At 43.6% G+C, this 20,877-nt stretch overlaps 1 protein-coding gene across 9 annotated transcripts in view; it reads right to left on the minus strand.

Annotated features, from left to right (window-relative positions):
• The window catches only part of LOC137382817 (oxysterol-binding protein 2-like), a 441,835-nt gene that overhangs the window by 82,135 nt on the left and 338,823 nt on the right, over nucleotides 1-20,877 (minus strand). For all 9 annotated transcript variants that reach the window (XM_068055287.1, XM_068055286.1, XM_068055284.1 and 6 more), the window contains one exon: nucleotides 9,168-9,366. In XM_068055287.1, the coding sequence (XP_067911388.1) occupies nucleotides 9,168-9,366 (199 nt within the window). The remainder of the gene's footprint in view (nucleotides 1-9,167; nucleotides 9,367-20,877) is intronic.

Here is a 20,877-nt window from a genome sequence, read left to right on the forward strand (position 1 = left end):
GTGATGCTGTAATATCAGGGCTTGTATTTTAATTGTATATGGGAATATTCACAATTCTCGATAAAAAAAAATTTATTGACGCAGAGTGAATCACTCTGTGCCATAATTACCTCTGTACAATATCACAGTGTAACTCCCTCTGTACAATATCACCATGTGACTTCCTCTGTAACAATATCACTGCCGTGTTCTTCATGTGGTACAGAGGATCCTCCTGACCACTTTAAGCTGAACATGGGATTTCTGTGCCTACATTTAATACAGTTGGGAATTTCCCTGTTCTGAATATGTTAAACAATATGAGTTTTGAAGCTGTAAACAGTTAATGATACCAGTTTCATTCTCATACTCTTTTCCATCACTCAATGCTACTGCAATAGAATCCACCTGAAGTAGTAATCACTTGCAGTGTTCAAGCAGATTTAGTGTTCAATTTTTAAGAGTCAAAACTGCTTTGTATTGAATGTGGTATTTTTATAGCCACTCACTATAAGAACTGCTGTGGTTAGTTTAATGCTCAGATCTCAGATCCTAGGAAGGAATCTTGGCTGTGGTAATGCAAGTCTCTGCTAGCATCTGCGCAGCAAATGGAAAGAAGCAACGACAAGCTAGCACTAAAACCCCAAAGCAAAACACTGCAGATGCTGGAAATCTGAAATGTTCCCATCTGATGAACGGTCATTGACCTGAAACGTTAACTCTTTTCTCTCCATAGATGCTAATTGTTTTCCAGCATCTTCTGTTTTAATTCCATTTAGCATTTCTCCAAGTTAAAACACAGGGTTAAGGTGGGGACAAGAAAAAGAAAATTTTAGCCTTTCAGTATTCCTTTATTAGGGTCATTTACTTCACATTGAGTTGCCATCCACTGAATTATGAATTTAACAGGATTACCTATGTAACATATTTAGTGGCAGATGATGGTTGGAGACCTGAGCTACCAGGGGTGATAGTGTTCACTTAGATATAATGACCGTTACGCTATTTTCTAAATGATCAACTTGAATTTATATAATGCTTTTAATGTAGAAAACAGTCCTAAGCGCAATCAATCAGACAAATATGGTAATGAGCCATAGAGGGATAGATTAGGAGGTGACTAAAAGCTTCGTCAAAGCGGTGAGTTTTAAGAAGGGTCTTAAAGTGAGGTGGCAAGGTAAGACAATTAGAAGGTATTCCAGACAGTGAGGCCTAGCTGGCTGAATGCTCATCCAGCGATTGGGGGGCAAAGAGAGGGGGACGCACAAGAGGTCAGAATCGGAGGAACACAGAGTTTTCAGAGGATTGTACAGCTGGAGGAGATTACAGAAATAGGAAAGAACAAAGCCATGAAAGGATGAAGGAGGAGGTTTTGGTAATGGAGAGAATATGGGGTCAAAAACTTAGCTCAGGGTCAAATAGAACAATAAGGTTGTGAACAGACTGGTTCAACTTGAGAAAGTAGCTGGGGAGGGAGACAGAATCAACAGTAAGGGGTATGAAGCTTGTGATGGGGATGAAGACAATGGCTTCAGTCTTCCCCATGTTTAATTGGATGAAACCACAGCTCATTTAAGTCTGGTTTCTGGACAGGCAGTCTGATAACACAGAGGCAGTGGAAGGGGTCGAAAGATGTGATAAAGAGGTACAGTAGGGTGTTTCATCAGTATACATGTGGAAAATGTCTTTAGATGGTGTAGAGGTGTCAAAGGATAGATCCTTGGAGAATTCCAGAGATAATGATACAGGGGCAGGAAGAGAAACCAGTGCTGGAGGTACTCAAAGAGGATGTCATTTGTGACTTTGGTGAGGACTGTTTCAGTGCTGTCGCAGGGACAGAAATCTGACAAGAGCTGTTTTAATACGGAGTTGCATGAAAGCTGAGCATAGAGTTGAGAGGCAACAACCCGTTCATTGGTTTTAGAAGGAAAAGGAGGTAGGAGATGGGGCAATAGTTTGCAAGGACAATGTGATCAAGGGTGGGCTTTATTGAGGAGGAGGGTGATGATGGCAGATTTGAAAGGATGGGGACAGCACCTGAAAAGAGGGATGGCAATGTCAGCTAGCATTGGGACCAGGACAGGAAGTTGAATGGTCAGCAGTTTAGTGGAACCATTCCTTTACCACATGGTCAAGGGAGGAGATGAGTCTCACATTCAAGAGGGCATGAAGTAGATAGGAGAGAAACAAGCAGAAGACGTGATTTCAGGGCTAGGGCAGGGTGGAGCCTTGCAGGAGGTTTGGTTTGTTGGAAGAGGAAGGGGAAGGATGGGATGCAGCAGAGGAAAGCAAGCACTAGATTTAAATTGCACTTATTTTCTCACACAGACGTTATGATCAACATGGATGATGCATCATACTGCAAACTACAATTCCTTCTACAAGGATACACTTTGGTAAAGCTACTGTCTCAATTCTACTGCGATATTTAGCTGTAATAAGTATGGTCATTATAAATAGTGGTTCAGAGCATTTTTGCTAACAATGGACGAGTTGATACATCATGTTCTGTCCACTATAAAAACTGCTTGAAATACACAATGACTTTTGCCCAATTGCATTGGTACCGAGAGTATCAGCTGCTGTCTGCAGTTTGTCTTACTACAACAATTATTTTTGATTTTCTGCCCTAGATATTTTCTCAGGAATAGCAACACCAGCCACTCCTGTAAGTGATCCTTGTGTCCCCTACAATTCAGAATATTTTGGTAAACAATAGTGAGACCGAGGGATTAGAACAGAGATCCCTTACCCTGTACGAAAGCAGAATTCTGCGGATGCTGGAAATGCGAAATAAAACCAGAAAATTCCAGAATTACTCTAACACCTGTGCAGAGAGAAACAGATCGATAGGTTCTGTTGAAACATTAATTGTGTTTTGTCCTTCACAGATGCTGCCAGAGCTGCTGAGTATTTCCAGCATTTTCTGTTTTTATCCCTTACTCTGTACATCGGTTACTGGATATTTCATGTGCCACTATAGAATTCTACTTCCTTTGAAAAGATACTCCATCAGACCAATACTAAGGCTTTAAACCAAAACAGATGAATTGTTAGTATAGTCCCCACCACTTACACTGTCCATTAAGGGCACCAACTATTTTCGGCAATTCAGTAAGTACTTACCCTGTACTTACCAATTTGTTCTGATTTCAGGCATATTCAGGTCTTCAAGCAGCTGCTCATACCTCATTAAACTGTGATTACTTTAGTGATGAGATGCTGGATCCAGCTGATAATATTTATCAAGTGAAGGCTTCCTGTTATTTTAAAATACGTTAGCTAGAATCATAGAATCTTACAGCACGAAAGTAGGCCATTCAGCCCATCATGCCTGTGCTGGCTCTTTGAAACAGCTATCCAATTAGTCCCACTCCCCTGCTCTTTCCCCATAGTCCTGTAAGTTTCTCCCATTCAAGTATTTATCCAATTCCCTTTTGAAAGTTATTACTGAATTTGTTTCCATCACCCTTTCAGGCAGCGCATTCCAGATCATAATAATTCACTGAATGAAACAACATTCTCCCACCTCATTTCGGGTTCTTTTTGATAAATACTTTAAATCCCTGTCCCCTCTGGTTCCTGACCTTTCTGCCACTGGAAACAGTTTATCATTTACAATATTAAAACCCTTCGTGATTTTGAAATCTCTATTAAATCCCCCCCTTTACCTTCTGTGCTGAGAATAACCCCAGCTTCTCTAGTCTCTTTACTTAACTGACGTTTCTCATCCCCAGTACCATTCTCTTAAATCTCCTCTGCAACCTTTCCAAGGCCTTGACACCCTAACTACACTGTAATGCCCAGAATTGGAGAAAACAATCTAGCTGCTTCACAAACCACTGACCACCTCCAGGCGCATATCCATTGTCTCTCGAGATAAGGAGGCCAAAGAAGAAAGAATCTAGCTGAGGCCTAACCAGTCATTTATAAAAGGTTTAACGCAATCACTTTGCTTTTGTACTCTATGCCTCTACTATAGAGCCAGTGATCCATATAAATAATACCAGGACACCTGGGAGCACTCCTTTGGTTTTCCTTGCAATAGAACCATTGGTTCTTTTACGTTCACCTGAGAACGCAGACAAGGTTTAACATCTCATCTGAAAGAAAGCAGATGTGACAATGCAGCACTCATTCATTACTGCACCGGAATATCATCCTTGATTGTTGTGCTCACGTCTCTCGAGTGGGACTTGAATCCCACTTCTGACTCAGAGACCAGAGTGCAGCCCACTGAGCCACAGCTGATACCTCAACTGGTTACTTTGCATTTTGGTTTTATCTTTCACTGTATATAGTGGATAAATTGCCAGAACACTGATGCTATAAGTGGTGGGAACTGAATGTAGTGTGAAATTGTTAATCAAACATAAGAAATAAGAGCAAGAGTAGGTCATGCAAACCCTCTAGACTGCTCCGCCATTCAATAAGTTTACTGATGATCTCTTACCTCAGCTACACCTTAGCACACCATCCCCAAATCCCTTGATTCCCTTAGTATTGAAAAATCTCAGTTTCTGACTTGAATATACTCAAGGACTGAGCATCCACAGCCCTCCCCGGTAGAGAATTCCAAAGATTCACAACCTTACTATGCTTTTCAATACAAAAAATATGATATAACTTACTTTCTCTCTAAATATAGATATTAAAATACGGCGCTGGAATTTAACATTGAGGCGGTGGTCCTGCCCACCAGCTGGAAAGACGGGGGCGAGCCCACCTCCGTCGGGCCTGAAAACCACGCTGCTATTTTGCGCAGCTCAGGCCCTTCATTGGCTTCAGTCGCGGCTTCTAACCCTCTGAGGCAGACTGCCCCACCTCCGAGCGCTGCCGGCCAGAGGGCCAAGAGCATAAGAAATAGGAGGACTAGGCCATTCAGCCCCTCAAGCCTGCCCACCATTTAATAAGATCATGGCTGATCTGTCCCAGGCCTCAACTCCTCTTTCGGGCCTGCTCTGCATAACCTTCGACTCCGAGATTTCAAAAATCTATCTACCTCCTCCTTAAATACATTTAGTGACCTAGCCTCCACAACTCTCTGAGGTAGAGAATTCCAGAGATTCACCACCTTCTCTCAGAAGAAATTCCTTCGCATCTCAGTTTTTAAATGTGTGATCCCTTATTCTGTAACTATGTCCCCTAGTTCGAGATTCCACCAGTGGAAATATATTCTCAACATCTACCCTGTCAAGCCCCCTTAAAATCTTATATGTTTCAATAAGATCACCTCTCATTCTTCTAAACTCCAATGAATAAAGGCCTAACTCGTTTAGCCGTTCTTGATAAGACAACCCCTTCATCCCAGGAATCAGCCTAGTGAACCTTTTCTGAACTGCCTCCAATGCTAGTATATTCTTCCTTAAATATGGGCACCAAAATTGTATGCAGTACTCCAGGTGTGGCCTCACCAATACACTGTACAGTTGTACCAAGACTTCCCTATTTTTAAACTCTAACCCCCTAGCAATAAAGGTCAAAATTCCATTTGCCTTCCTGATTACTTGCTGCACCTGCATGCTAACTTTTTGTGTTTCATGTACAAGAACACCCAGATCCCTCTGTACTGCAGTATTTTGTAGTCTTTCTCCATCTAAATAATAATCTGCCTTTTTATTCTTCCTACCAAAGTGGATTGCCTCACACTTTCCCACATTGAACTCCATCCGTCAAGTTTTTGCCCACTTACTTAACCTATCTATATCCCTTTGCAGATTCTTTGTGTCCTCATCATAACATGCCTTCCCACCTATTTTTATATCGTCAGCAAATCTGATACACTACACTCTGTCCCTTCCTCTAAATCATTAATATAGATAGTAAATAGTTGAGGCCCTAGGACCGATCCTGTGGCACCCCACTAATTACGGCTTTCCAACCTGAAAAAGACCCATTGATCCTGACTCTCTGCCTTCTGTGCGTTAGCCAATCCTCAATCCATGCCAACACATTACCCCCAATAGCCTGAGCTCTTATTTTGTGCAATAACCTTTTATGTGGCACCTTATTGAAAGCCTTCTGAAAATCCAAATACACTACATCTACCAGTTCCCCTTTATCCACTCTGCTTGTTATATCCTCAAAGAACTCCAACAAATTTGTCAAACATGATGTCCCTTTCACAAAACCATGTTGACTCTGTTTGACTGCATTATGTTTTTCTAAATGTCCTGCTATTTCTTCCTTAATAATGGACTGTCACATTTTCCCAATGACAGATGTTAAGCTAACTGATCTATAGTTTCCTGCTTTCTGTCTCCCTCCTTTCTTGAATAGGGGTGTCACACGAGTGGTTTTCCAATCCGCTGGTACCCTACTGGAATCCAATGAGTTTTGGTATATTACGACCCATGCCTCCACCATTTCTGCAGCCACTTCTTTTAAAACCCTTGGATGCAGGCCATCAGGTCCTGGCAACTTGTCTGCCTTTAGTCCCATCAGTTTGTCCAGCACCTTTTCCCTCATGATAGAGATTATTACAGGTTCCTCCCTTCCATTTACACCTTGCTCATCTATTATTGTTGGGATGTTTATAGTGTCATCCATGAAGACCGATGCAAAATATTGGTTTAAATTATCTGTCATTTCCCTGTTATTAATTCCCCAGTCGCATCCTCTAAGGGTCCCACACTTACTTTAGCTACTCTCTTCCTTTTTATATACCCGTAGAAGCTCTTACTGTTTGTTTTTATATTTCTTGCCAATTTACTCTTCAGTCCCAGCAGTACCACCGGGTGCGGTGGTCACTGCTGAGACTGCACCCAGCAAGAAAAGGACCATGGACGTTGGTCTGCAAAAAGGCAAGTTGTGGGTCAGGCCTCACCGGGGACAATCGGCTAGGCCTTGGTGAGAGGGAGGAAAATCGGAGTGTAGTGCGGTGGAGTGGGGGGTTGTTTTAGCGGGGGTGGCCCCTCCATGGGGCACAGGATGCACGATCAGATTGCCCCCCGCAACCCCAAAAGGAGGCTGCTATGTATTACTAGGCTGTGCCGAGGTGCCCATCCACTGCTTGTAAAATACCAGTGGCAGCCTTCAGGAAGAGGCCCTTAAGGGGCAATTAATTGGTCATTTAAGGGCCTCAATTAACCCAAGGGCAGGCAGGCCGTTTGTCACCTTCTCCCACCGCTGGGAGTGAGGGCGAATAGGGTGACAGGCATGGCACTCCCACTTCCTAGCCTGCTCCCAGTGGGGGGAGGGAGGGAAGTTAAATTGTAGCCAACGTTACTTCCTATCTTCTGAAACTTGGGGTTTCAACCTTGCCTAGCTGTAAGATGATAGGCAACAAATTAAACACAACTTTTCTGAGGGTTGTAAAAGAGGCAGCCAGCCATTCTCACACGGGTACACAGGCTTCTGATAAAAATACATAAAAACCTCTTGAAAATTATACTGAAACAAAGAGCTGCATTTCCCTGTACAATATTAAATAGTGGCAAACTTTGGCAAGGACTTACAGTGCTTCTCATAGAATGTGTAATCTGGGGTTTTAGCGCCATGGCATTTTAAACTTCCTATTGTGTTTTTCCCCAGCAATTCGCACCTGGTGAGCCCCCCACCCCCTCACAGCCAACTAGCCTAGTCTCTGAACCCATTTTGTTTTCTTTTAAGACATACTCTGTGCATTTCTAACTTCTCACAGGCGATTTCAAGCAATAAAAGAAAAATTCAACATAAACATGTCTTTTTTGTTGCAGTACAGGTACAGATAACGTTACACATGTACCATGGGCCAATGTAGGATCAGCGATAGTATCAGTTGTAGCTACAGTTCAGCCTCTCTGCACATTACGCTCCAGGAAATGATAGTTCTCTAAGCTTGGGACTGATGTATATTGTTGAGGGAAATATAGATAGAACTTCACTCTGCATCTAATGCAATACCTGACTTGCGAGTCCTTGATAATACAGTAAGGAAGCCTTATCTTACATGTAATCCATCTTGTATTTGATTTTGAAGTGCTTGAAGATAACATTTCGGGCAAAAATAAGTTATAACTAATCTAGCTTTCTCTTAAATTGCCTCAAATCAGGCTAGAAAATTGTTTGCTGATCTACTTCAGTTACCGAACACTCTAATCACAACATTGAGTCTCAATGGAGCATGAAATTCCATGGGGATTCTCATGGTCACCAGCATATCTTCGGTAGAAGCTCTGGAGAAACTGTATTAAATAGTCAGTTTTCAGCAGTTTACACCATTTCTCCAGTAGTTCAGTCTCTTGGTTGAATTACAGCTGGAGATCAGGAAAATTCTCTTAGAATATCAGGGCCATAAACTCAGAAAGTCCTTAATTGTTTGTCTAATCTAAAAGAACTATCACATTCCAGAACAAATGAAAATAATGAAGCAGATCTTGCTACAACCACAGTAACATACTTAACAAAATTCTCCCACTGATTAATGATTCTTTATTATGGCTGCGTGTGATATGCCACACAATGTCAATGATCTTGATCAAACATATTGTTGCTGGTGCAGGCAATCTGATTGCTATACTAAGAATTATAGAAGCAGTGTCTGGGAAGCAGCTATAAAGGATTTTATAAGACAAAGATGCAAAAATGCAGACATTTTAAAGGCTAATATTTAAATTGTTTACAATAGCCACCCTGCCAATTAATGTATGAAGCAAGACATCAAATCATTTGTGGATGTGGCCATAATTTAACTACTCACTTATAATCATCTATGCGAGTCAACTGCTATAAATCAGAGAACTGATCCAAGGAGGATTGTAGGAACGGAAGGTGGGTTTGGCAGATACCAGAGTTTGTCATATTGTGAGAGGAGCCCTGTGCGGATAGGGCCTTACCTTTTGTGCCTTCTCTTAGGCCTTGCTAAAAACAGCAATTTATAAATCTGGGATGGATGGGCAGAGTGGCTTTGGCTGCCTTCTCTTCTATGGTTTTGTTTGTGCTGGGGTGGTCCTGATGAAGGAGCATGCTGTGTCCATGGGTATCCTCAAGGCCTTTCACGACCAGTGGGCACCAAAGGGTGTACAGGGGTAATCATGACTCAGTTACATTCTGATTTAATTATCATTTGTGCAAGGTTACTTTATTTATGCTTGATATTATTATTTTTGTGGTACCAGAGGGCACTTGCCTTCGATGTTTTCTGTTCCTGTCTGGTGACGTTGGGGCAATTCAGTGTCACCTTTATAGGATTAACAAACAAGGCTCACCTTTACTAGTGCAGGAAATCTCTGTGGAGCTTGCTGGTAGTGCGGGGGCTCCGCGGCAGGCACGCTCCAAACTGTTGTGTTGCTTGGCTAGTTGCTCGATGGTCTCCTCCAGGCGGATGCGCTGCTCACGCTCATACTGCAAAGCACGCTGCCATTTGCGACTGTGTGTCTCTGCTAAATCCAGAAAGTCACGGCATGCCTGGGAACAGAAAGCACCTGAAATCAGTAAACAGGAGGATAAATTCTGCACACTCTTCAACCCCCTCCGCACCCCCCCCCCCTCCATCATTCAACGATAGAGTATCCACAACCCTCTGGGGTAAAGAATTCCAAAGATTCACAACCCTTTGAGTGTAGTAATTTCTCCTCATCTCAGTCCTGAATGATTCTCCCCTTATCCTGACACTGTACCCTCGCATTCTAGATTCCCTGATCAGTGGGAACAATCTCTCAGCTTCTAGCCTATCAAGCCTTTTCAGAATCTTGTATGTCTCAATTAGATCACCTCTCATTCTTCTAAACTCCAGAGAATATAGGCCCAATTTACTCAGCCTCTCATCATAGGACAACCCCCTCATCCCAAGGACCAATTTAGTAAATCTCCTCGGCACTGCCTCCAGTGCAAGTATATCCTTTTGTAAATGTGGAGAACTAAACTGCACACAGCATTCCATGTGCGGTCTCACCAAAGTCCTGTACAGTTTTAGTAAGCCGACTTTATTCCTGTACTCCAATCGCCTTGCAATAAAGGGCAACATGCCATTTGCCTTCCCAATAGCCTACTGCACCTGCATGTTAACTTTGTGAGTTCCTTGTACGAGTACTCCCAAGTCTCTCTGAACAGCAACAATTACCATTTTCACACCTTTTTAAAAATATTCTGCTTTTCTATTTTTATGACCAAAGTGAACAGCTTCACACTTCCCTACATTATATTCCATCTCCCATCTTGTTATCCACTCACTTAACCTGTCAATATCTCTTTGCAGCCTCTCTATGTCCTCCCCACAGCTTACCTTTCCACCAAGCTTTGTATCATCAGCAAACTTAGATACATTACTCTCTCTCTCTTCATTTGAGTCATTAATATAGAGTGTAAATACCTGAGGCCCCAGCACTGATCCTTGCGGCATTATACTATTCACTGCCTGCCAACTTGAAAATGCCCCATTTATGCCCACTCTCTGCTTCCCATCTGGTAGCCAATCCTTTATCCACGCTAATATATTACCCCCAAAACCATGAGCCCTTATCTTGCCTATTAATCTTTTATGTGGCACCTTATCGAATGCCTTTTGGAAAGCCAGGTATATTACATCTACTGGTTCCCCTTTATCTACACTACTAGTTACATCCTCAAAAAACTGTAATAAATTTGCAAACAGGATCTCCCTTTAGTAAAACCATGTTGACTTTTTCTGATCATACTATGCTTTTCCAAATGCAATATTAAGACTTCTTTAATACTAGTTTCCAGCATCTTCCGAACAACTGATGTTAGGCTAACTGGCCTGTGGTTCCCTGTTTTCTCTCTACCTCCTTTCTTGAAATAGTATAAAGGTTTGTTCACACTGTTTTCTTGGGAGTTCCACCAGTTTCTTGCCAAGGTTACAGTGGGAGATTGGGAGAACCTCTGAGTTGTCAGCCCAAGACAAAGTGAGTTTCATTTATTTATTCTCCTGATCTGGGCAACATTGCATTTACTGCCATCCCCTAGTTGTTGAGAAGATAGGGATGAACCCACTCCTTGAACTGCTGTGGTCCTTGTGGTGATGCTGCTCCCACAATGCTGTTTGGTAGGAATTCCAAGACATTGATCAGTAGACGACGAAGGAACAGTAATCTATGGCCAAGTCAGACTTTTCTTAAAATTCACCTCTTACTAAGCTTCTGGTCACCCCCTCCGAACGTAACCTTCTTTGGCTCAGTGGCCACTTTTGTCTCATTTTGATTGTGAAGCACCTTGAGACATTTTTCGACATTAACAACATTACTCTACATGTGGAAGCTCACTTCAAGTCTGCAGATGATGATGTCACAAAGTGATAAAATCTAGATGGGGAAGAGGAAGGGGCCAAAGATCGTCAGAATATAGCCAGCACCAATACTGTTGACTCACATCAGTATGTCCTCACTCTGCACATTTGTGCAATTCAAGTCATGGTAGGTAAAGAGAAAAATTCACATTTAGGGACAACAGCATGGAATGCTTTTCAACACTGAAAAGAGCAGTATCGACATCAGTGCATTTCAAGGACACAGTGCTGGACTGAACGACCTGTATAGTCATCAAATGGATGGTTAACGCCAATTAGTCACCATGGAAAAGGACACCATGAAAGTTTGCTGATGATCTGTTACTAACTGTCATTAGCAAACCTAATAAAGGACTGCATGAAAATTACAAAGCACAGATCTGAAGAGACCTTGGGTGTGAGGCAAATAATTTCTTACAGTCACTTTCTGCTCTGATTTTGTATTGGACTCTAAAGGCTTCAATTACCCTCACTATAAGATGGCATAAATGGAATAAGTTTTTTGCCTGGGTAATTTTAGAGCATGTTTCTTTCTTCCCTTCTTATTCAAAAGATCAGGTAATGTCATTGGAAGATGGAAAACCATCTACAGTTATTTCATTCTCCTTCACTCCCTACTGTTTCCCCTGGTGGAATCTAAAACAGAAAAAAATTGCAACTACAGAGCACCTTTCACATCCCCAGGACATCCCGAAGTGCTTTACAGTCCATTATACACAACAGCCAATTTTCAAGCAGCAAGATCCCACAAATAGCAACGAGGTAAAATATCCAACTACAAAAGCAAAATTAGGCAGATGCTGGAAATCTTAAATAAAAACAGAAAATGCTGGAAATACTCAGCAGGTCCAGCAGCATCTGTGGAGACAGAAACAGAGTTAACATTTCACGATGAAAAGTCAATGTCCTGAAACGTTAACACGGTTTCTCTCTCCACAGATGCTGCCAGACCTGCGGAATGGACAATTAATCTGTTTTGATGGTACTGCTTGAGGGACAAATGTTATGGGATCAGGAGAATTCCTATCAGTTCTTTTCCTGGAGTGTCTCCTATTTCCCCTTGCCAATTTCCTGGATTCTCCCCGACCTCCTCCTCTACCTTTTTCTTGACGGTTCCCTTCTCCCCCCAGATGGCAAAGCCGAGACCGAGAACTGGCTCTGTACATCAACACTTGTGCGTATTTACTTTCAACCATTCTGAAGAAATACTTTTGAGACACAATTGCCCCACCTTTGTTTAAACTCAGGAAAGCAATTTTTTTTTTTAACATTGCATCCCTGTTCCTCATCTATGCATCACTGGATAGACACAATCAATCAAAATCTCAATCAAATGACATTTTTTCTCCACACTACTTTAAGTGAGTTATTTTATTCACTTGATTTTCTGTGGGTATCCCTGCACTAGAGATCAGTGGTCCACTCACGATCCTAGGTGTCTGCCAAAACAGCCATGAAACCAACCACGAGGAAAAGAGCAGATCCTACAGGTAACTCAAGCTGCAATCAGTAATTCTAAGGCCGTCAATCAGGGTGAGAAAAGCAGGTAGTGCAAGATACTGGGCTGAATTTTACAGAACCCCCCCCCCCCCCCGTCAGGGGTCATTACAGGGGGTGGGGGTGGGGGAGGAGGAATGCCTCCAGGAGAGGGCCAGCACACACCCAGAGGCTGGGAAGGCCCAGCCCAATATTGCTGGCAGCAGTGAGGCCTTGTGGCAGCCCCTCCACTGCTCGGCGATGGAAGCCCCATTTAAATATTTAAATGAATGAAAATCATTGAATTAATTACCCTTACGCTCCTGCCATCCGTCCCGGTGCCATCTTCATGCTGTCGGCCGGCACTCCCACCTTCGGATCCCCGTCCGGGGAACTGAGGTGTAACACTGGTGGGGAGTGGGGGGGGGGGGGGGGGGGGAGGTAAGTTTCTCAGTGCGGTGGGGGGGGGGGGGGGCCAAAAAGAGAGCAGGGTCAAACTAAAATAGTTGTAGGGGATGGTGGGAAGGGTTATAGTTTAAAATTTATGTACTTTGTGGGGGGGGGGGCGGTGGGGAGAAGGTCAAGTGGACGAGGTAAGTGTTTTGAGGCGGGGGCAGAGAGCAAGTAATTATTTCTAAGGTTATTGTAGGGGTGGGAGGGGGCAAATTAAATGTATTTTAATTTTTATCATCTCTTGCTTTAAATATTTAAATCGATCAGTAGGGCTCGAAGACCTTTAAAAATGGCATCAGCGTCTGCGCACAGGCAGCTGATGCCATTTCTGGGGACGGACCACGTGATCGGCGGGGGGGGGGGGGGGGGGGGGTGGGGGTCTGCCCCAGCTATTTAAATAAGCCGCCATGCTTAATATCATGCGGCTCCACGCGGGCAGCACACACAGGTGGGCCACCATTGTTCTCGCCCGCCGCCATATAAATTTCAGCCCACAGTGTCTGCCTTTCATGGCAAGTTAAATTGTTACATGAAACTATGAGGGGGTGGGGGCGTGAGCTTTCAACTCGAGTTCTCAAGACAGGTACCCGAGTTACAGTCAACACATAATCTAAATAGCAGTAGTTTTTAATTGTATTCCTTAATGTGGATGAAACCACTCCATAAGTAGACAACAACTTGTGTTTATATGGCACCTTTAACGTAATAAAATGTCCCAAGGTACTTTACAAATCAAGTTAGACACTAAGCCACATAAGCAGATTTTAGCCCAGACGACCAAAAGCTTGGTCAAAGAGGAGGGCTTTAAGGAGCATCTTAAAGGAGGAACGAGAGGTACAGGGGCTGAGAGGTTTCAGAAGGGAATTCTACAGCCTAGGGCTTTGGCAACTGAAGGCACAGCTGCCAATAATGGAGTGATTAAAATCATGTATGCTCAAGAGGCCAGAACTGACAGAGCATAAAAATCTTGGGGAGCGTAAGGCTGCAGGAATTAAAGAGATAGGGAGGGGCCAGGCCACTGAGGGATTTGAAAACAAGGATGAGAATTTTAAAATTGTGGCATTGCTTAACCGGGAGCCAGCTAGGTCAGGGAGCACAGGGGAGATGAATGAGCAACAACGATGCCGCTAATTTTTTTTGCAGTGAGCAGCAATTTATTTAATTGTGCAGCCCCTTTAAATTTTTTGCACAGCCGTACACATGTGGTAACTTAAAGGGGCCGATTTGTGTGCAGTGACGTTCGGGTTTCTGTACAGCTGTTTAGCTTACAGGGAACAATGATGAGCAGGACTTGGTGTGAGCTAGAACACAGGCAGTAGAGCTTTGGAATACCTCAAGTTTCCGAGGGTAGAATGAAGGAGGCTGGCTAAGAGTTCGTTAGAATTTTCAATTCTAGAGGTAACAAAGGCATGAATGAGGGTTTCAGCGGCAGATAAGCTGAGGTATGGACAGACTCAGGTGATATTATGGAGGGCTTTCGTGCAGAGATTTCGACTATTGACATGCTGTTCTCCCTTCGTCAGATACAGGAGAAATGCCGTGAACAACAGATGCCCCTCTACATTGCTTTCATTGATCTCACCAAAGCCTTTGACCTCGTCAGCAGACGTGGTCTCTTCAGACTACTAGAAAAGATCGGATGTCCACCAAAGCTACTAAGTATCATCACCTCATTCCATGACAATATGAAAGGCACAATTCAACATGGTGGCTCCTCATCAGAGCCCTTTCCTATCCTGAGTGGTGTGAAACAGGGCTGTGTTCTCGCACCCACACTTTTTGGGATTTTCTTCTCCCTGCTGCTTTCACATGCGTTCAAATCCTCTGAAGAAGGAATTTTCCTCCACACAAGATCAGGGGGCAGGTTGTTCAACCTTGCCCGTCTAAGAGCGAAGTCCAAAGTACGGAAAGTCCTCATCAGAGAACTCCTCTTTGCTGACGATGCTGCTTTAACATCTCACACTGAAGAATGCCTGCAGAGTCTCATCGACAGGTTTGCGTCTGCCTGCAATGAATTTGGCCTAACCATCAGCCTCAAGAAAACGAACATCATGGGGCAGGATGTCAGAAATGCTCCATCCATCAATATTGGCGACCACGCTCTGGAAGTGGTTCAAGAGTTCACCTACCTAGGCTCAACTATCACCAGTAACCTGTCTCTAGATGCAGAAATCAACAAGCGCATGGGTAAGGCTTCCACTGCTATGTTCAGACTGGCCAAGAGAGTGTGGGAAAATGGCGCACTGACACGGAACACAAAAGTCCGAGTGTATCAGGCCTGTGTCCTCAGTACCTTGCTCTACGGCAGCGAGGCCTGGACAACGTATGCCAGCCAACAGCGACGTCTCAATTCATTCCATCTTCGCTGCCTTCGGAGAATACTTGGCATCAGGTGGCAGGACTATATCTCCAACACAGAAGTCCTTGAAGCGGCCAACACCCCCAGCTTATACACACTACTGAGTCAGCGGCGCTTGAGATGGCTTGGCCATGTGAGCCGCATGGAAGATGGCAGGATCCCCAAAGACACATTGTACAGCGAGCTCGCCACTGGTATCAGACCCACCGGCCGTCCATGTCTCCGTTATAAAGACGTCTGCAAACGCGACATGAAATCGTGTGACATTGATCACAAGTCGTGGGAGTCAGTTGCCAGCATTCGCCAGAGCTGGCGGGCAGCCATAAAGACAGGGCTAAATTGTGGCGAGTCGAGGAGACTTAGTAGTTGGCAGGAAAAAAGACAGAGGCGCAAGGGGAGAGCCAACTGTGCAACAGCCCCAACAAACAAATTTCTCTGCAGCACCTGTGGAAGAGCCTGTCACTCCAGAATTGGCCTTTATAGCCACTCCAGGCGCTGCTTCACAAACCACTGACCACCTCCAGGCGCGTATCCATTGTCTCTCGAGATAAGGAGGCCCAAAAGAAAAAAGAAAAGAAAATAAATGGTTTTGGTCTTGGCGGGGAAATGGGGTTGAAAGCTCATCTTGGGGTCAAATATAACACCAAGGTTGCGAATAGTCTGGTTCAGCCTCAGACAGTTGCCATGGAGAGGGTTGGGTCGGAGGTAAGGGAGCAGAGTTTGTGACAGGGAACGAAGACAATGGCTTATGCCTTCTCAAAGTTTAGTTGGGGGAAATTCAGCCGTGGCTCAGTTGGTAGCACTTTTGCCAGAGTCCGAAGGTTGTGGGTGCAAGTCCCACTCCAAGATTTGAGCACAAAAATGAAGGCCAACACACCAGTGCAGTACTGAGGAAGTGTTACATTGTCAGAGGTGCTGTCTTTCGGATGAGAGGTTAAACTGAGACTCTGTCCTCTCAGGTAGAGAGTTTTCCCCAATGTCCTGGGAAACTGTTATCCTTCAATCAACATCACAATAGCAAATTATCTAGTCATTATCACATTGCTGTCTGTGGGAGTATGTTGAGCGCAAATTGGCTGCCACATTTCCTACATTACAACAGCGGCTACACTTCAAAAGTACTTCATTGGCTGTAAAATGCTTCGGGACATCGGTGGTCATGAATGGCATTATGTAAATGCAAATCTTTCTTTAAATTTTTGCTCATCCAGTACTGGGTCCAAGAATTGGGTACTGTGGTTGACAGGGCCCTCAACCGTGTTCAGTCCATTTCCCGCACCTCTACCCTCACCCCTTCCCCTCTCTCCCAGAACCGTGACAGGGTTCCCCTTGTCCTCACTTTCCACCCCATCAGCCTCCATATCCAAAGGATCATCCTCCGCCATTTCCGCCACCTCAAGCGTGATGCCACTACCAAACGCATCTTCCCCTCCCTCCCCCTGTCAACATCCCGAAGAGATCGTTCCCTCCGCGACACCCTGGTCCACTCCTCCATTACCCCCACCACCTCGTCCCATGGCACCTTCCCCTGCAATCGCAAGAGGTGTAATACCTGCCTATTTACCTCCTCTCTCCTCACTATCCCAGGCCCCAAACACTCCTTTCAGGTGAAGCAGTGATTTACTTGTACTTCTTTCAATGTAGTATACTGTATACACTGCTCACAACGTGCTCTCCTCTACATTGGGGAGACCAAGCGCAGACTGGGTGACCGCTTTGCGGAACATCTCCGCTCAGTCCGCAAGCAGGACCCTGAGCTTCCGGTTGCTTGCCATTTCAACACTCCCCCCTGCTCTCATGCTCACATCTCTGTCCTGGGATTGCTGCAGTGTTCCAGTGAACATCAACGCAAGCTCGAGGAACAGCATCTCATCTACCGATTAGGCACACTACAGCTTGCCAGACTGAACATTGAGTTCAATAATTTCAGAGCATGACAGCCCCCCATTTTACTTTCATTTTTAGTTACTTTTTCTTTTTTCATTTTTTACAATCCTTTTTTTTCATTTATTTCATCTTAGTTTGTTCAGTTTGCTTACCCACTGTTTTTTTTCAGGTTTGCACTTGCTGATGTTCAATATTCAGTCCGTTAACACCTAATCTGTACTAATGCTTTGTCTTTCAACACACCATTAACATATTGTTTGCCTTTGCTCCGTGACCTATTGGTCAGCTATGTGGCCTTGTCCAATCTACACCTTCTCCTTTGTTATCTCTTGCCCCACCCCCAGCTCACTTGCTTATAACCTGTGACCTTTCTAATATTTGTCAGTTCCGAAGAAGGCTCACTGACCCGAAACGTTAACTCTGCTTCTCTTTTTACAGATGCTGCCAGACCTGCTGAGTGGGTCCAGCATTTCTTGTTTTTATTTCAGATTTCCAGCATCCGCAGTATTTTGCTTTTAAATTAATTGGGTACTTTAGTTCAGTTTAGAAGCCTGACTTGGAGCAGTGTTCCACTCAATAGACTCTTATTACTTCCTCTTACTGTTCTTTATTGTAAAATGTATTATTTGACAATTTTCTGCATTGAGCAGCAGATACCATCTATCTGTACACTCTGCTGACATATGTCCTACTTTAACCTCCTATATTCCTCATTGCCAAGCATCCTAACTTGATACCAGCAAACTTCAATATAATTTCTCCTCTGCCTACATCTAAATAATTTGTATTAGATGCAAAAGAAGTCTCAAAACAGATTACTGTGGCGTATCACATCCTGCCATCCATTTACTCCCAATCTTTGCTTTCTGTTCCTCAGATGTTCTTCTGTTGTTAATTGTATATCAGTTGTGTTTAATTATATGCAGGTGGAGGGCATTAATTGGGGTTTCACTTGAGCAGATACAAAGAAACACTTACTGAAACTGTGGTGTACACTTATAATGTTTCACTCTAAATAAATGTTAGACTGAGCAAAGATTAGCTCCAGTATTATCCTTCACCAACTGGCTTTCTGGAATAAAACACATGTGGCTACATGACTTTTAATACCAACGTGTATTAATTTTCTAACTAATTTTCTGTAACACCTCAAAGATTCTGCACAACTTTCCCTAAAGTCTACTGTGAGAGGCAGCCAACCAGATGAACCTCCAAGAAACAGCTCTGAAATTTCACCAGTATCCAAAGTTGAACACCAAACTCTATAACCCACACTATCCAATTTTGAATTATTGTACTGCACAGACAAGATTCCAACAGTCCCAAGAATATTGCAATCATTGTGCTTCACATATTTGGTAAACTAATTGGACCTTTACCTGATATCTGACTCTTAACATATTTATCCATTACTTTTAAAGGACTTAATTAAAACTGCGTCAACTACTTTTGCTAGCAGTGCTTTCTATAAACCCAAGACTGTGCAGAGATGGATTTCTTCAGCATCACAACTGTTTTTTTGATTAGAAAAACCCTGGTGAAAAGGATAGGGCTCATAGTAGGAGACACCAATGTAACAGACTAGCAGAGCGGTAGATCAAGATGCACTGGTTGGTAAACGTGGGTGTTAAAGCCTGTAGACTGTGACAGAAAGGAAAGAGTGGGGGAGGTAAACCATTCCACAGTTTTGAGATGCTGAGACAGGATGAGTTAGAATCGGAGTCAATGGGCTCAATTCATGGTTCAGCAAGTTTTCCTAGCGAGTACCTGAACTGCACAGGCCGAGTAAATCCTAGAATAAGAGCAAAATACTGCAGATGCTGGAACTCTGAAATGAGAACAGAAAGTGGCAGAAATACTCAGCAGGTCTGGCAGGATTGGTGGAGAGAGAAACAGTTAACATTTCAGGTTTGCGACCCTTCATCAGAACTGGCGAAAGTCAGAAATTTAACAGTCTTTGAGCAAGTGAGAGGGGGGGGGGGGGGGGGGTGGCGGAGGGGGAAAAGTAGAATAAGGAAGGAAGGACTGTGATAGGACAGAGGGGGGGGAAGAGGTTAAATGATAGATGTCATGGATCTGCTCAAGGAGCAGCACCTCATTTTCTGATTAGGCACTCTACATCCTTCTGGATTCAATATTGAGTTCAATAATTTCAGTCCATGAGCCCTATTATTTTTTGTTTATTATTTTTATTTTATATGTATTTTTTAAATTTTATTTATTATTTTTTAACCATGTGCTAGTCTTAAAAACTTATTTTCCATGTTTTTGCTTTTGTACAGAGCTGTTCATTATTCTGCCATTAACACTCTCTCCGGACTCATGCTTTGCCTTTCGCTACAACTATTTCGCACTCCATTTGTATTCTGTTCCATGACATCTCTGTCATTTAATCTCTCCCCCCTGATGTCCTATTGCAGTCCTTCCTTCTTGTTCTTCCTCACCCTCTCCCCTCTTTCACTTGCTCAAAAACTTACATTTCTAACTTTTGCCAGTTCTGATGAAGGGTCACAGACCTGAAACGTTAACTCTGTTTCTCTTTACACAGATGCTGCCAGACCTGCTGAGCATTTCTGGCATTTTCTGTTCTCACAGTAAGTTAGTCTCAACTGTGACGGTGGGAAGTGATGGGAATGACCTTAGCACTCCTGACTTTTGAAAATCGCCAACTTTCTTGTTTCTAGGTGCTATTCAGAGACTCCTGCTGGAAGCATATTATATATGAAGCACTACAGTAGTAAATGAAATCATGGGAAAACTCTCCACTGGTTGGAGTCATACCTAGCACAAAGGAAGATGGCTGTGACTGTTGGAGGCCAATCATCTCAGCTCCAGCACATCGCTACAGGGAGTTCCTCAGGGTAAATAGAGTCTTAGGCCAATCATCCTGAGATGTTTCATCAATGACCTTCTCTCCATCATAAGGTTAGAAGTGGGGATGTTCGCTGATTATTGCTTAGTACCATCCCCAAATCCTCAAATACTGAAGCAAATCCGTGCTTGCATGCAGCAAGACCTGGACAACATTCAGGCTTGGGCTGAAAAGTGGCAAGTAACATCCATACCACACAATTGCCAGGCAATGACCATCTCCCCTTGACGTTCAATAGCATTATCATTGCTGAATCCTACACCATCAACATCCTAGGGTTCACCATTGACCAGAACCTTAACTGAACCAGCCACATAAATACTGTGGCTACAAGAGCAGGTCAGAAGCTGAGAATTTTGCATCGAGTAACTCACTTCCTGACTCCCCAAAGCCTGTCCATCATCTACAAGGCACAAGTCAGGAGTGTGATGGAATACTCTCCACTTGCCTGGACAAGTACAGCACCTTCTAAACCTCAGACCTCTACTACTTAGAAGAATCACCTGGGAACACAACAACGCAAGAAATAGGAGCAAGAGTAGATCATATGGCCCATTGAGCCTGCTCCGGCATGACTGCTCTTAGGATTCAACTCCACTTTCCCGCCCGCTCGCCATATCCTTTGAT

The sequence above is a fragment of the Heterodontus francisci genome, chromosome 23 (assembly GCF_036365525.1).
Source record: "Heterodontus francisci isolate sHetFra1 chromosome 23, sHetFra1.hap1, whole genome shotgun sequence".
Taxonomy (NCBI): domain Eukaryota; kingdom Metazoa; phylum Chordata; class Chondrichthyes; order Heterodontiformes; family Heterodontidae; genus Heterodontus; species Heterodontus francisci.